We start from the raw sequence: 15,239 nt of genomic DNA on the forward strand, positions 1-15,239 counted from the left end.
ATTACATACTACAGAAGAAAGGATTGGTGGATTGAAGACATTGTAATTTAAAAAAATACCAAAAAGCAGAAAGACTGGGAAAAATAAAATATCACTGAACTGTTACAACAACTAAATGTAGACTATATATATGTGTGTGTGTGACTTGAAGTTTTGAAGGAAAAGAAGTACATAAAAATTATGAGTATTTAATAGTAATGGTTGAATTTTTCCAAATTTAATGAAAACTCAGTTCAGTTCAGTCGCTCAGTCTTGTCCGACTCTTTGCAACCCCATGAATTGCAGCACGCCAGGCCTCCCTGTCCATCACCAATTCCCGGAGTCTACCCAAACTCATGTCCATCGAGTCGGTGATGCCATCCAGCCATCTCATCCTCTGTCGTCCCCTTCTCCTCCTGCCCCCAATCCTTGCCAGCATTAGGGTCCTTTCCAATGAGTCAACTCTTCACATGAGGTGGCCAAAGTATTGGAGTTTCAGCTTCAGCATCAGTCCTTCCAATGAACACCCAGGATTGATCTCCTATAGGATGGGCTGGTTGGCTCTTCTTGCAGTCCAAGGGACTGACCCTCAAAGAGTCTTCTCCAGCACCACAGTTCAAAAGCATCAATTCTTCGGCACTCAGCTTTCTTCACCATCCAACTCTCACATCCATACATGATCACTGGAAAAACCATAGCCTTGACTAGACGGACCTTTGTTGGCAAAGTAATGTCTCTGCTTCTAAATATGCTATCTAGGTTGGCCATAACCTTCCTTCCAAGGAGTAAGCGTCTTTTAATTTCATGGCTGCAATCATCATTAGCAGTGATTTTGGAGCCCAAAAAAATAAAGTCTGACACTGTTTCCACTGTTTCCCCATCTATTTCCCATGAAGTGATGGGACCAGATGCCATGATCTTAGTTTTCTGAATGTTGAGCTTTAAGCCAACTTTTTCACTCTCCTCTTTCACTTGCATCAAGAGGCTCTTTAGTTCTTCTTCGCTTTCTGCCATGAGGGTGGTGTTGTCTGCATATCGGAGGTTATTGCTATTTCTCCCGGCAATCTTGATTCCAGCTTGTGTTTCTTCCAGCCCAGCGTTTCTCATGATGCACTCTGCATATAAATAAGCAGGGTGACAATGTACAGCTTTGACGTACTCCTTTTCCTATTTGGAACCAGTCTGTCGTTCCATGTCCAGTTCTAACTGTTGCTTCCTGACCTGGATACAGGTTTCTCAAGAGACAGGTCAGATGGTCTGGTATTCCCATCTCTCTAAGAATTTTCCAGAGTTTATTGTGATCCACACAGTCAAAGGCTTTGGCACAGTCAACAATGAAAATTATAAACACACAAGTCCAATAAGTTCAACAAACCCAAAGCACAAGAAAAAAAATCAAGAAACTACAGCAAGGCTTACCATAATTACTTAAAACCAAGTGAAAATCTTATAGGCAGTCAAAGGAAAAGATATTATGTATAGCTGAACAAAGATAAGAACAATGACAGTCTTCTCATCACACAGAATGCAGGTCAAAAGACAATGGAGCAACAGCTTTAAAGTACTGAAAGAAAAAAAATGTCAACCTACAATTCTATACCCAACAAAAATTTCTTATAAACATTAAGGTAAATACATAACTTTTAGACATACAAAAGCAAAAAGAGTTCATCACCAAGTAGACTTTCAGTACAAGTAATTTCAAAAGACATCCTTGAGGATGAAGGAAAAGAATACCAGATGGAAATCTGCACCTCCACAAAGGAATGGAAAGCATTAGGAATGATGCATGTATGAATATCTTCTCTAAAAAATGTTTTAATCTTTTTAAAAGATAACTGATTGCTTAAAACAAAAATAACAACAATGTATCATGCTTTGTTGTTCTTCAGTTGCCCAGTCATGTCCGACTCTTTGAGATCCCATGGACTGCAGCATGCCAGGTCTCCCTGCCCCTCACCATCTTCTGGAGTTTGCCCAAGTTCATGTTCACTGCATCAGTGATGCCGTCCAGCCATCTCATCCTCTGATGCCCTCTTCTCCTGCCCTCAATCTTTCCCAGCATCAGGGACTTTTCCAATGAGTCATCTGTTCACATCAGATGACCAAAATACTGGAGCCTCAGACAAAATACTGGAGGTTCATTATCTGTCCTTCTAGTGAATATTCAGGGTTGATCTCCCTTAAGATTGACTGGTTTGAACTCCTTGCTGTCCAAGGGACTTTCAGGAGTCTTCTCCAGCACCACAGTTCGAAGGCATCAATTTTTTGGCATTCTGCCTTTATGGTCCAGTTCTCACAACCATACGTGACCACTGGGAAGACCATAGCCTTGACTACATGGACCTTAGTCAGCAGAGTAATGTCACTGCTTTTCAACACACTGTCTAAGTTTGTCATCACTTTCCTGACAAGAAGCAATCATCTTCTGATTTCATGGCAGCAGTCACCATCTGCAATCATTTTGGAGCCCAAGAAGAGGAAATCTTCCACCTTTCTGTCACTCCTTCCACCTTTTCCCCTTCTATTTTCCATGTAGTAATGGGGCCGGAGGGATTCCCTGGTGGCTCAATCAGTAAAGAATCTGCCTGCAATGAGGGAGAGCTGGGTTCAATCCCTGGATTAGGAAGATTACCTGGAGGAGGGCATGGCAACCCACTCCAGTCTTCTTGCCTGGAGAATCCGCATGGACAGAGGTGCCTGGTGGGCTACAGTCCATGGAGTCACAAAGAGTTGGACACAACTGAGTGACTGAGCACAAAGGGGCCAGATGCATGATCTTAGTTTTTTTTAATATTTAGTCTTAAGCCAGCTCTTTCACTCTCCTCTTTCACTTTCATCAAGAGGCTCTTTAGTTCCTCTTCTCTTTCTGTCATTAAGAGTGGTATCATCTGCATTATCTGAGGTTGTTGATTTTTCTCCCACCTATTTTGATTCCAGCTTGTAACTCTTCCAGTCCAGCATTTCTCATGATGTGCCCAGGGTATGGGTTAAACAAACAAGGTGACAACATTTAGCCCTGTCATACTCCTTTCTCAATCTTGAACCAATCAGTTGTTCCATATTGGGTTCTAACTGTTGCTTCTTTACCCACACACAGGTTTCTCAGGGCAGGTAAAATGGTCTGGTATTTCCACCTCTCTAAGAGCTTTCCCGTTTGTCATGATCCACATAGTGAAAGGCTTCAGCACAGTCAAAACAAAGACAGGTATTTTTCTGAAATTTCCATTTTCTCTATAATCCAGTGAATGTTGGCAATTTATCTCTAGTTCCTCTTTCCTAAACCCAGCTTGGACACCTGCAAGTTCTCAGTTCACATAATGCTAAAACCTAGCATGCAAGATTTTAAGCATGACCTTACTAGCATGGGAGATGAGTGCAACTGTCCGATGGTCAGCACATTCTTTGGTACTACCCTTACTGGGGGCTGGGATGAGGACTGACATTTTCCAGTCCTGTGGCCACTGCTGGGTCTTCCAGATTTGCTGCCATAAGGAATGCAAAACCTTGATGGCATTATCCTTTAGGGATCTGAATTGTTCTGCAGGAATTTCATCGCATGCACTACCTTTATTAACAGCAGTGCTTCTTAAGGCCCACTTGAGTCTGCACTCCAGAATGTCTGGCTTTGGGTAACTAACCACACCATCATAATAATTTGGATCATTAAGATCTTTTTTTATATAGTTCTTTTGTGTATTCTTTCCATCTCTTCTTGATTTCTTCAGCATCTACTAGGTCTCTACCATTTTGATCCTTTACTGTGCCCATCTTTGGGCAGAATGCTCCCCTGAGGTTTTCAATTTTCCTGAAGAGATCTCTAGTCGTTCCCCTTTTGTTGTTTTCTTTTATTATTAAGTATTGTTCATTGAAGAAGGCCTTTTTGTCTCTTCCAGCTTTTTCTGGAACTCTGCATTTAATTGGATGTGCCTTTCCCTCTCTCCCTTGCTTTTCACTTCTCTTCGTTCTTCAGCTACTTGTAAAGCCTCCTCAGATAACCACTTTGCCTTCGTGCTTTTCTTTTTCTTTGGGATGGTTTTGTTAGCCACCCCCTACACAATATTATGGACCTCTGTCTATAGTTCTTCAGGCACATTGTTAATCAGATCTAGTCCCTTGAATCTATTCAATACTGCTACTACAAATTCATCTGGAGTTTTATATAAGTCATACCTGGCTGACCCAGTGTTTTTCCTGGTTTTCTTCAGTTTAAGCTTGAATTTTGCCATTTCAAGCTGATGATCTGAGCTACAGTCAGCTCCAGGTTTTGTTTTTGCTGACTGTATACAACTTCTCCATCTTAGGCTACAAAGAACATAATCAATTTGATTTCGGTATTGACCATTTGGTGATGTCCATGTGTAAAGTCATCTCTTGTGTTGTTGAAAAAGGGTATTTGCTATGACTAGTGAATTCTCTTGGCAGAATTCAGTTAACCTTTGCCCTGCTTCATTTTGTTCTCCAAGGGCAAACTTGCCTGTTACTGCAGGTATATCTTGACTTTGTACTTGTGCATTCCAGTCCCCAATGATGAACACAACATCTTTTTTAGGTGTTAGTTCTAGGAGGTCTTCTAGGTCTTCACAGAACTGATCAACTTCAGCTTCTCCGGCATCAGTGGTATGGGCATAGACTTGGATTACTGTGATGTTGAATGGCTTGCCTTGGAAATGAACCAAGATCATTCTGTTACTTTTGAGGATGAACCAAGTACTGTATTTTGGACTCTTGTTGATTATGAGAGCTACTCCATTTCATCTATGGGATTCTTGCCCACAGTAGTAGATATAATGGCCATCTGAATTAAATTCGACCATTCCTATCCATTTTAGTTTGCTGATTCCTAGGATGCTGATGTTTATTCTTATCATCTCCTGTTTGACCCCATCCAATTTTCCTTGAGTCATGGACCTAACATTTCAGGTTCCTATACAGTACTGTTCTTTGCAGCATAGGATTTTACTTTCATCACCAGACACATCCACAACTGAGTGTCGTATCTGCTTTGGCCCAGCCGCTTCATTCATTCTGGGGCTATTGGTAATTCTCCTTCGCTCTTCCCCAGTAGCATACTGGACAAGTTCAGATCTGGGGGATTCATCTTTTGGTGTCATATCTTTTTGGCCTTTTATATAGTTCATGAGGTTCTCATGGCAAGTATACTGGGGTAGTTTGTTATTCCCTCCTCCAGTAGATCACATTTAGTCAGAACACTCTACCATGACCCATCCATCTTGGGTGGCCCTGCTTGGGATGGCTCATAGCCTCACTGAGTTACACAAGCCTCTTCATCACAAAGAGGGATCCATGAAGGGCACAAAAAGACACAAACAGATTAATATTACACTAAAAGAATGGGAAGGATACACTATGCTAAAACTAATCAAAACTGAAGTGACTAAATTAATAACAGACCAAGTAGGTTTCAGAGCAAAGAATATCACTAAGGATAAAGAGCATCATCTCATAATGAAAAAGGGGTTAATTAATCAAGAAGATATGACAGTCCTGACATTCATGCAACTAATCACAGTAGTTCAAAGCACATGAAGCGAAAAGTAACAGAACTCTTAAGGAGAAATAAACCCACAATCACCACCAGAGACTTCAAAATCCCTCTCTATATAACTGATGAAAGGAGTAGGCAGAAAGAAAATCAAGGATCCAGAAGATACAAAAGACTGGAACAACTCGACTTGATAGTTACAGCATACTCCACCCTGTAACAACGGAATATTTCTCATGTTCACAAAGAACATTAATCAAGACAGTTTATATTCTGAGTCACAAAATATTCGAAAGGATTCAAAAGATTCAAATGTATGCCCCCATCTTCCGTAGTACACAGCCACAAATGTTAAAGTGACTGCCAGCTAAAAAACCCATTTTCCACTCCCCCCACCACCCTTGCATAGAGATTATAACTAGTCCTCATCCATGGCTTCCCTGGTGGCTCTGTAGTCAAGAATCCGCCTGCCAATGCAGGAGATACAGGTTCCATCCCTGGTTTGCAAAGATCCCTTGGAGAAGGAAATGGCAACCCACTCCAGTATTCTTGCCTGGGAAATCCCACAGACCGAGAAGCCTGGTGGGCCAGTCCATGGGGTCATAACAGAGTTGGACAAGACTCAGCAACTAAAACAACAACAAAACCTCATCAACAGACTGAGGGTAAAAGAGGTCAAAAAAGTTGAGAAAGGGGCACCGCCTCACCTTTCTCTTGCCTCTTCCCCAGGCTGACAGTAGAGAACTCCAAACCAGAGGGGATGGCATAACTAATAAGAAAGTACCCAAGACCTTGAATAACTCATGAAGAGGAAAACCATCCACCAAAATGATCACCTAAAACATGATGGGGAAAAAAGAGTCATTTACTATGTTTAGCCAATAAAATTGTGGACTTTGTTTTAAAAACAGCTAGCATTACTCTAATTCAGGAAGCTTCTAAAGAGCTTTATGCAGAGGAGTGACATGATTTTTTTACATTTCAAAAGGCTCACCAAGCTATATTAAGAATAGTCTGTAGGGAGGCCAAGTGAGGAATCAAACAGACTAGTTAAGACATGGCAGTAATCCAGGGAAGAGACTACGGTATCCTGAACTAGGGTGATTAGAGTGGAAGTGCTGAGTAGTCATCATATTCTAGAAATATTTTGAAGGTAAAGCTAACAAGATATTTCTGAAAGATTAGATGTAGAGTGTGAGAAAAGAAAAGTCAAGTTAACTAGCAAATGGAGGGATAGAGCTGCTATCAACTGAAATAAAGGTCAGATAAAATTATTGGGGGGGTGTAGGGGGTACTGAGGCATTGTACAGAAACATCAGAAGATTCATTTTGGTCACACTGAATTTAAGTCTATTAATTGTCCAAGTGGGCAACTCAATTACATGAGTCTACCCAAATCTAATGTTTAGGAAACAAGTCTCAATTAGAAATATATATTTAGAAGTCGTCAGCACATAGGTCACCAACTACGGAAGAGTAGAGAAGAGTTTCAAGGACTCAGCCCTTTGGTATTCTTATGTTAAGGGGTTGAAGAGAGTGTTAAAAAAGAATCTAACACAAGAGACAGAGAAATGACCCACTGAGGGGGGAAGAAAGCCAAGAGAATGATATATTGGAAGCCAAGTGAAGAAAATTGCTCAAGAGGAGGAAGTGATCAACTGTGTCAAGTTCTGCTGACTGGTCAAGTAAGATGAAGACCAAAAACTGACTGTAGGACTTAGGGAAGTTTCTGGTGATTGTGGCAATTAGCAACAGTGAGAATAGACAATTTTAAAGTTTTACTGCTAAGGGAAGCTGAAATATGAAACAGACATTGGCTAAGAAAGAAGAGTCAAGAGAAAAACATCATTTTGTTTTGGGTTGGGAGAAATAACAGCATGTTTACATGCTAATGAGAAGAATCCAGCAGAAAGGGAGGAAATGACTACAGGAGAATGAGGGAAAGCTTCTGGAACCACATCTTTAAGTAGATGAGGAAACAGGATCAGGTACACAAGTGGTCCAATAGGCAGTTAATCTATAATTAACAGGCAGAAAGGCAAAGTACATAAACACAATTACTAGTAGTTGGGCAGATAATTATAAATAACTGGACTATAGTGAACCATGATTATTAAGTCCATCTATAGAAACATCTCTCAAAAGTAGTCATTCGGGAGAGCAGTGTTTGAATATTTATTATTTCAATTTCACTAAGTGCCCAAAAGGCTCTTAGAAGGCTTAGAGAGGTAGAGAGACAGCCTCAGTCAGTTCAGTTCAGTCACTCAGTCATGTACGACTCTTTGTGACCCCACGAATCGCAGCACGCTAGGCGTCCCTGTCCATCACCAGCTCCCGAAGTCTACCCAAACCCATGTCCAGCAAGTCGGTGATGCCATCCAGCCATCTCATCCTCTGTCATCCCCTTCTCCTCCAGCCCCCAATACTTCCCAGCATTAGGGTCTTTTCCAATGAGTCAATTCTTCACATGAGGTGGCCAAAATATTGGAGTTTCAGCTTCAACATCAGTCCTTCCAATGAACACCAAGGACTGATCTCCTTTAGGATGGACTGGTTGGATCTTCTTGCAGTCCAAGGGACTCTCAAGAGTCTTCTCCAGCACCACAGTTCAAAAGCATCAATTCTTCGGCGCTCAGCTTTCTTCATCTTCCAACTCTCACATCCATACATGACTACTGGAAAAACCATAGCCTTGACTAGATGGACCTTTGTGGGCAAAGTAATGTCTCTGCTTCTAAATATGCTATCTAGGTTGGTCATAACTTTCCTTCCAAAGAGTAAGCATCCTTTAACTTCATGGATGCAATCACCATCTGCAGTGATTTTGGAGCCCAAAAAAATAAAGTCTGACGCTGTTTGCACTGTTTCTCCATCTATTTCCCATGAAGTGATGGGACCAGATGCCACGATCTTAGTTTTCTGAATTTTTAATTGAGATCAACCGTTTCAGTTGACTGACTACTCTATGGCACTAGATATCCTATCCGGGACTCATAAGTGAGACACCAATTAGCAATTCTAGAATAACTGCATCCCAATTAAACTGTTAAGTCACCTAAACAGTATCTACTGTAAACTTTGCAAACAATTTTATAAGTAGAGAAATCTATCATTCTTGGGAACATTTTACAAGTATGTATGGTTTCAGGTGGGCTTTCCTGACGGCTCAGTGGTAAAGAATCTGCTTGCCAATTAGGAGACATGGGTTCAATGTCTAGATCAGGAAGATCCCCTGGAGAAGGAAATGGCAACCCTCTCCAGTATTCTTGCCTGGGAAAGAATCGGACAGAGGATCCCGGTAGGCTACAGCCCATGGGATCACAAAGAGTCAGACATAACTTAGTGACTAAACCAAAAAAAACAGTGGCACTTGTAAAACCTAACCAATTCCAAAGAGATAAGCCCCAAGCTTGGCCCTGGAAGTTGGTTCATTAGTTAAGGAGAGTTTCAAGTACATAGAGATTAACATACTTTTGACCAATGAAGACAGCTACATAATCCATTCTGAGTTACTGTCTTCACTGAAAACATTAGGTCCTAAAGCATTCATTTATTTACTTGTGTTACAGCATATGAACACAAAATATTATTTTAAATGCTTAGGCCCTATAAAAAATAAAGCTATCAAGCACATAATTCTGACATTTATATAACGAAAGTTTCATTGACTGTTCCATCAGTCAAAATTAACAATAGTGTGCTCCTGACATTCAGAAATAACTACTTAGGAAAAGCACAAATTCTGACAAGCTGAGTTCTAACAGCTAAGTAACTAAGCAGTAACCTAAGTAAGTTTTCATTTTGACTCCATGTTATTTTCTATACCTCATTAGAAAAATTAAGTTTGTATACATTTTAATACTTTTCTCAATGTAATACCCACATTAAGTTTGCAATATAACACCCACCTCAATATTAATGTGCCTGCATCCTAAATTTAACTCACAAGTTGCATGTTATAATAAGCTAATATTAAAAACAAAAAACACACTTACTCCATTAAACATAAATCATCTGCTGCAAATCAGTGATTCTTACCATTAAGGGGATTGTGTACTCCTTTGCAAATCTGATAAAAGATATGTATATAATTTCAGGGAATTCATAGATGCCTTGAAACCTATATATGAATCCTTGAGACCAAAAGAATCTCTGATTAGTGGAAAAGAATGGAGTCCAAAATTTATCCAAAAACATATGAAAACTTAACATGTGACTAAAACAAGAACTGTAACATACAGAGGAGAAAAAAAAGATGAACTATTAGTATGCTAACTGCTAAGTCACTTCAGTCGTGTCCGACTCTGTGCGACCCCACAGACGGCAGCCCACCAGGCTCCGCCGTCCCCGGGATTCTCTAGGCAAGAATACTGGAGTGGGTTGCCATTTCCTTCTCCAGTGCATGAAAGGGAAAAGTGAAAGTGAAGTCGCTCAGTCATGTCCGACTCTTAGCGACCCCATGGACTGTAGCCTACCAGGCTCCTCCGTCCATGGGATTTTCCAGGCAAAAGTACTGGAGTGGGGTGCCATATAATATTTGCCATAAGTGGCCATTCACTGAGAGAAATTACAATAAACATATGACTGCTTTAAAGAGCTAAATGTAAAAATATAAGCTATAAAACACTTAACAAAACATAGAGAATAATAACATAATCTTGGTTGGGGGAAGACTTCTCAAGCAATGTAAGGCACCTACTTGCCTAAATTGATAGATTTGACTGCATAAAACTTTTAACCTCCATACACCATAAAGTCAAGGGACAAATGACAGACCTGGAGAAAAACAGATACAAGACACGACAGATAAATAATTACTACATCTAACATCCTTTTGAAACCCTAAAAATTGGTAAGATAAAATACTACCCAACAGACATGAAAATGAACAAGTAAATTATGTCCAACTTAATTAGAAGTCAAGGAAACATAAATTAATACAACAACATACCATTTCACAGGTTTAGAAAAAAATTAAAAGCTAGCAAAAATTAAAAGCTGACAATATCCTGTGCTTGTGTGTATGCTGACAGTACAGATTATTATAACCCTTGGGAAATAAATTTTTGGGGAAGTAACAGATTATAAAATCTGTTAATCATAAAATATATATATATTTTGTCTCAGTAATCCCTTATTAGAATTTATCCTACTGAAAATAGTACCAACAAATAAAGAATTAAATAATCTAATATAAGCATGTTTTTTGTAACACTGTTTTATAATACCAAGAAATAAAACAGTTTAAAAAAAAGTGTGTGAAGGGGGATAAACTGAATGTTCATTATTGGCATAATGGCTTCAGAATTTATGACTCATGCATACTGTGGAATGTTATACAGCTATATCAAATGAGTAAGTCATATTTATATTTTTTAACCTGGAAAGATGTTCTGTGACATTAAATGAAAAAAGTAAGATGCAAAGCCAGTATTATGTATACTGTCATTCAATATTCATTGGAAAAAAAAAATAACTCTATTATGTGACACTGGTTTTTAGGAATTCCTGCTGATATACTTAATGATGTTTAAGTTTTTCTTTTTTTAAGCCATAAATGCAAAATTTAATAAATTTGACAACACTTTAAGTAAAAATGTGTGACAGATGACACCACAAAAGTTTCTAAAAAGTGAAAATTGTGTGTTTAAGTTTTTCTGATGGCAAAATAAAAATGCTTTTATTGTTTGTGATTTTACACTCACAGAAAACAACAATCTTTTTTTTTCCCCCCTGTAGCAAAAGTAAGCTATCTATTTCAGTCCTTTCATTAGATAATATAATTTTGTTCATTACATGGGTATAAACAAGCAACAGACATTACACTAAACTAATTCCTTTGTGTCAGAAATTCAATTTTCTAAGAATGATATTCATTCTTAGCAATAAATGCAATTAAACACTGGTGCTAGTTTAAAAATTCTATTCAAACCACTACATCTTAGTGTAATGTCATTATAAAGTCCCAAGAAGCCTGGTATAATTAAAGGGGAACTTGATTTGAAATCAGACATACCTGGGTTCCAATACTGACTTTGCCACTTACTAGGTATGTGGTCAAGTTATATAACTTTTGAACTTGTTCCCGCATCTGTAAAAATGGCTTTCTATGGTGTTCTTGGAAGATCAAATAAAAATAGCAAATATGAAAGGATCTAATACAGAGTCTGATTGTCAAAACATGCCTCTTCTGTGTTCCTTTCCTAAGGAAGATTACTGACATCTGTTTTAATACAGCCCGTTTCATAAGACTTTTTATAAGTCAAAAGACTGCTGATGTGAAGCTATACATTTTATTTGCCATAATTTTACATCTGGAAAAGAAGATGGCAACCACTCCAGTATTTTTGCCTGGAGCATTCCATGGACAGAGGAGTATGGCAGGCTTACAGTCCATGGGGTCTCAATGAGTCAAATACGACTGAGCGACTATCACTCACTCAATTCCACATCTCTATTATTAGCTCCTTCTAGCTTTTTGTATGAGTCTCCTTTTCAAGAATTATTTCATTTATTCCATATTTACTATTTCTAACAAAATGTAAGAGTTTCTTTCTTGTAAAAAGTCTTAAAGAAACACATTATCTACCTAGCCACTACCTGTGGCTTTCTACATCCTCAAATAATTCTTTTTAAAATCATTCAGGTTGTGTCTATAGAAAACAATTTAAATTATTATGGGAAAAAATGTTAGACAAGGAAGGAAAATTAAAATTTGAAGTTATCCCAATCCACCATAATATGTATAAGAAATTCAAAGAGCAATACAACAAAGAATAAATATAAATCTTAACTTACTATAAGTTTCAACTTTCTTGAAGAGGGGTCTTTTTTTTCTGTAAAGCTGGATCATTAACCAGACTAGAATATGACCATGAATGCTGCTAAACGGGTACAAACAGAAAGAGTATACTGGCCAACCTTCAAAATTTAAAAGGAATATTTTTCCATCGTATATTACACATATTAATAAAATCATAGTAAATAAACTTGATATCTGCTCAAAATTATACAGGGCAAGTTTTACCTTAGAGTTGAAAAGTGGAATTATCCCTATCTTCAAATTTATTTGCACTTGTTAATTTATTGGATGTTCTTTGATAGACTGCACTTTAAAATTGTCTCCAGTGCTTTTTTCAAAGTATCAAAACTGCAAATGGCTAGCTACTATTTTGTAATATTACAATTATTTTCTGATAGATTTTTCCAAAATATTAATCATCACAGCAGCAAACGTTACTTCTGAGTCTAAATTATTACGCTCCTATTTTATTGTTTGCATTTCTAAACTTATTTTAAATGATGCGGCGGTGAAAGTGTATAAAATATAATTACTAAACATTATTTTCCACATTCAAATTACAGCCTCTTGGGCTGATTTTTAAGTGTCATGTACATTTTAAAATCAAAATGTATTGCTGACATTCTTTAAACACTCCCTCCCCATTCAGACTCTTCCCAAATGCCACAGTTCCTTACTGCTTTGAAAGTACTTATCTATGCATTCGTCTGGTCTTTCACAACATCACACTCCAACTTTTTGTACTTCAGATCTCTCCCCCAATTAAAGTAACAACTGTTAACTCTTTAAGGTACTTAACCATATGGTAAACTTTCGGCACTCCTCCTTTCGTTAACTTTAAATCTCATTATGGCAATTCCCCCTCAACGTTTCCTCCCCTTCTAAATTCATTACACCAACATTGCCGCGAAGCAACATACACATACAACTCCATTCTTAAGCTCAAAATACCAGTTTAGCGCCACTAAAAAAGAATTTAAATGCCTGGATACCTCGTTTCAGAACCTCACAGGAGCTTTTTATTTGCTTTCCTGTCCTACCTGGACAGTCTATTTCTCTCGTCAGTTGTGCGGTCCCTTGCTGCCCCCAGCACGAGTGCAACTCACTACAATGCATTTCTTTTACACACCATCATTCCAGTATCTCCCCTCCATTTCAGCGCATCTGTCCCTTCGCGAACCTCGCCATTCCCAAAAGATTCAGTATCCAGGTGCCCACATCTCAAATTAGAATACCCCTTGCCTGACACTGCTGGAGCTTTCAGTATGACTTCTAAGAGAACAGGCAAGCCTGACCGTTTCGGTCTCCTCCAACGGTCACTACTGACTCCCAACGAATTGGATTTTCTCTTGCTTTCTCCCCGTGGAATGTTCAGGGTAACCGTTAGGCTCGGGGAAGTCCAACCTTGCAACCTCTGCCCCTTGACCTCGTGAGCCCAACATACGACCCAAGCTTAATTCACACCATTCGTGGGGCTTGTGTTCTCTTTTCAGCCTCCTGCCTCCAAGTCAGATCTCAGGTTAGATAAACGCCCACTTGCCCGGCTTGCAGTGCCTCCCCAGCCTGGCCCCTTCCACACACCACTCAGCCCGGAGTGACCCGGCTCCTCACCTAGCTTCGACCGGGACTCCTCCAGTTTCTGGATCTGGTTCTCCAAAAAGAGCATCGCCACCGCGAAGGCCACCACCGCCAGCAGCTGCAACTTGGGCGGCATCATAATCCTGAGGAGCCCCATGAAACCCGCTGCTCGGGATCAAGACATACCGCGGGGAGCGGGGATAGGGGGGTCCGGGGGCGAGGGAGACGCCGGGAGGAGCCCACGGAGACGGGAGAAAGGCAAGAAGAGCGCGACAGCGAGAGAACCACCGCAGCGACCCCCCTTCTCGCCTCCCCAGTCCCCCGCCCCCAGGCGCCAGCAGCAACGCCGCCGGTGCTCGTTTCTCCTCGACCGACTCCACGGCCGACTCCCTCCAAAAGGCCGTGCAGCAAACACAGCGCGAAGCAGCCGCCGGGCTCTCGCCTCCTTCTACTGCCTCAGTCCCCGACCCCCGCGCCCGCCTGCCTGCCCGCCTCCTTCTCTTCCTTCCTTCCCTCCCTCCTTTGCTCGCGGCCGCGCGCTTCTCCGCCAGCGCTGCGGCTGCGGCTGCGCCGCCCTCGGCTCCGCCCCCTACCCATCCCTCTCCGCCTCCACGCGCTCGCCTCCACGTACGCTGCTCGGCAACCAGAGGCTCCGCCCTCTGCTCCCTTTAAGTTGAGCTTATTGGACCGGAGAACTCCAGCGCCTCGCTCTTGGTGCGTGTCACGGTTGGTTTCCTTTGCCGTAGGTGTCAACCAAATCGGCATTTGATTGGGTAAACTTGGAGAAGGAGGCAGGCCGAAACTGGCGAAGGCGGGGCTTCTTGACTGCTTGAGGAACTGTCGTGAATGAAAGGAAGGAGCCCGGGAAGCACAGATTTGAGGAGTTTAGGGAGATGCCTGATGTGAATTATCGAAAGGACCCAGTGACTTCATGTTTACGTCAAGTGTAAAGTTTCTGATCACCTTTAAGCTTACATACGCCCGTAGTTAATGCCCGTCTCCTCAAAATAAGAGACTTGATGGCAGCGGCCTCTAGCAGCCTGTTTTGGATCAGGCTCTGGAGTAGACGCCACTAGCAGAGGGGTCTTCTGGGCAGCCGGAGACCTACGGAAGGTGGCAGTGATGGCGGCCCGGCTGGGTGGATGGCTTGGCCCGGCGTTTCGGCTGCGACTGCTGCTGGCGACTGTGCTTCAAACGGTGAGTGGATGTCACCTCTGCTGCAGCCCCAGGGCGAGTGACAGGGATTGCGCTAAAGAAGACGGAATATTCAGTCCTTTTTGGGAGACACAGCTGAAAAGTGTGGGCTCCCCCAGCAGTTGCTGCTGCTGGCGTGCGACGTGGCTTTATTCCGCGTTTGACGATTATCTTTCCCCG

General features: G+C 41.0%; 2 protein-coding genes across 52 annotated transcripts in view; one reads left to right on the forward strand and one right to left on the reverse strand.

Annotated features, from left to right (window-relative positions):
- The window catches only part of HS2ST1 (heparan sulfate 2-O-sulfotransferase 1), a 195,653-nt gene extending 181,231 nt beyond the window's left edge, over positions 1-14,422 (reverse strand). For 10 of the 50 annotated variants that reach the window (XM_081489911.1, XM_081489932.1, XM_081489933.1 and 7 more), the window contains exon 1: positions 13,899-14,422. In XM_081489911.1, the coding sequence (XP_081346037.1) occupies positions 13,899-14,022 (124 nt within the window). In that variant the 5' untranslated portion in view covers positions 14,023-14,422. Of the gene's footprint in view, positions 1-9,523; positions 9,619-10,184; positions 10,262-12,283; positions 12,407-13,279; positions 13,612-13,898 lie in introns of those variants that run through there. The other 40 variants (XM_081489936.1, XM_081489934.1, XM_081489957.1 and 37 more) reach the window with 26 other exon arrangements.
- Positions 14,423-14,971: 549 nt separating this feature from the next.
- SELENOF (selenoprotein F) overlaps positions 14,972-15,239 on the forward strand; it is a 36,926-nt gene continuing 36,658 nt past the window's right edge. For both annotated transcript variants that reach the window (XM_081489964.1, XM_081489965.1), the window contains exon 1: positions 14,972-15,062. In XM_081489964.1, the coding sequence (XP_081346090.1) occupies positions 14,988-15,062 (75 nt within the window). In that variant the 5' untranslated portion in view covers positions 14,972-14,987. The remainder of the gene's footprint in view (positions 15,063-15,239) is intronic.

This window comes from Giraffa tippelskirchi, chromosome 5 (assembly GCF_054371585.1).
Source record: "Giraffa tippelskirchi isolate mGirTip1 chromosome 5, T2T-mGirTip1v1.2.pri, whole genome shotgun sequence".
NCBI classification, from domain to species: domain Eukaryota; kingdom Metazoa; phylum Chordata; class Mammalia; order Artiodactyla; family Giraffidae; genus Giraffa; species Giraffa tippelskirchi.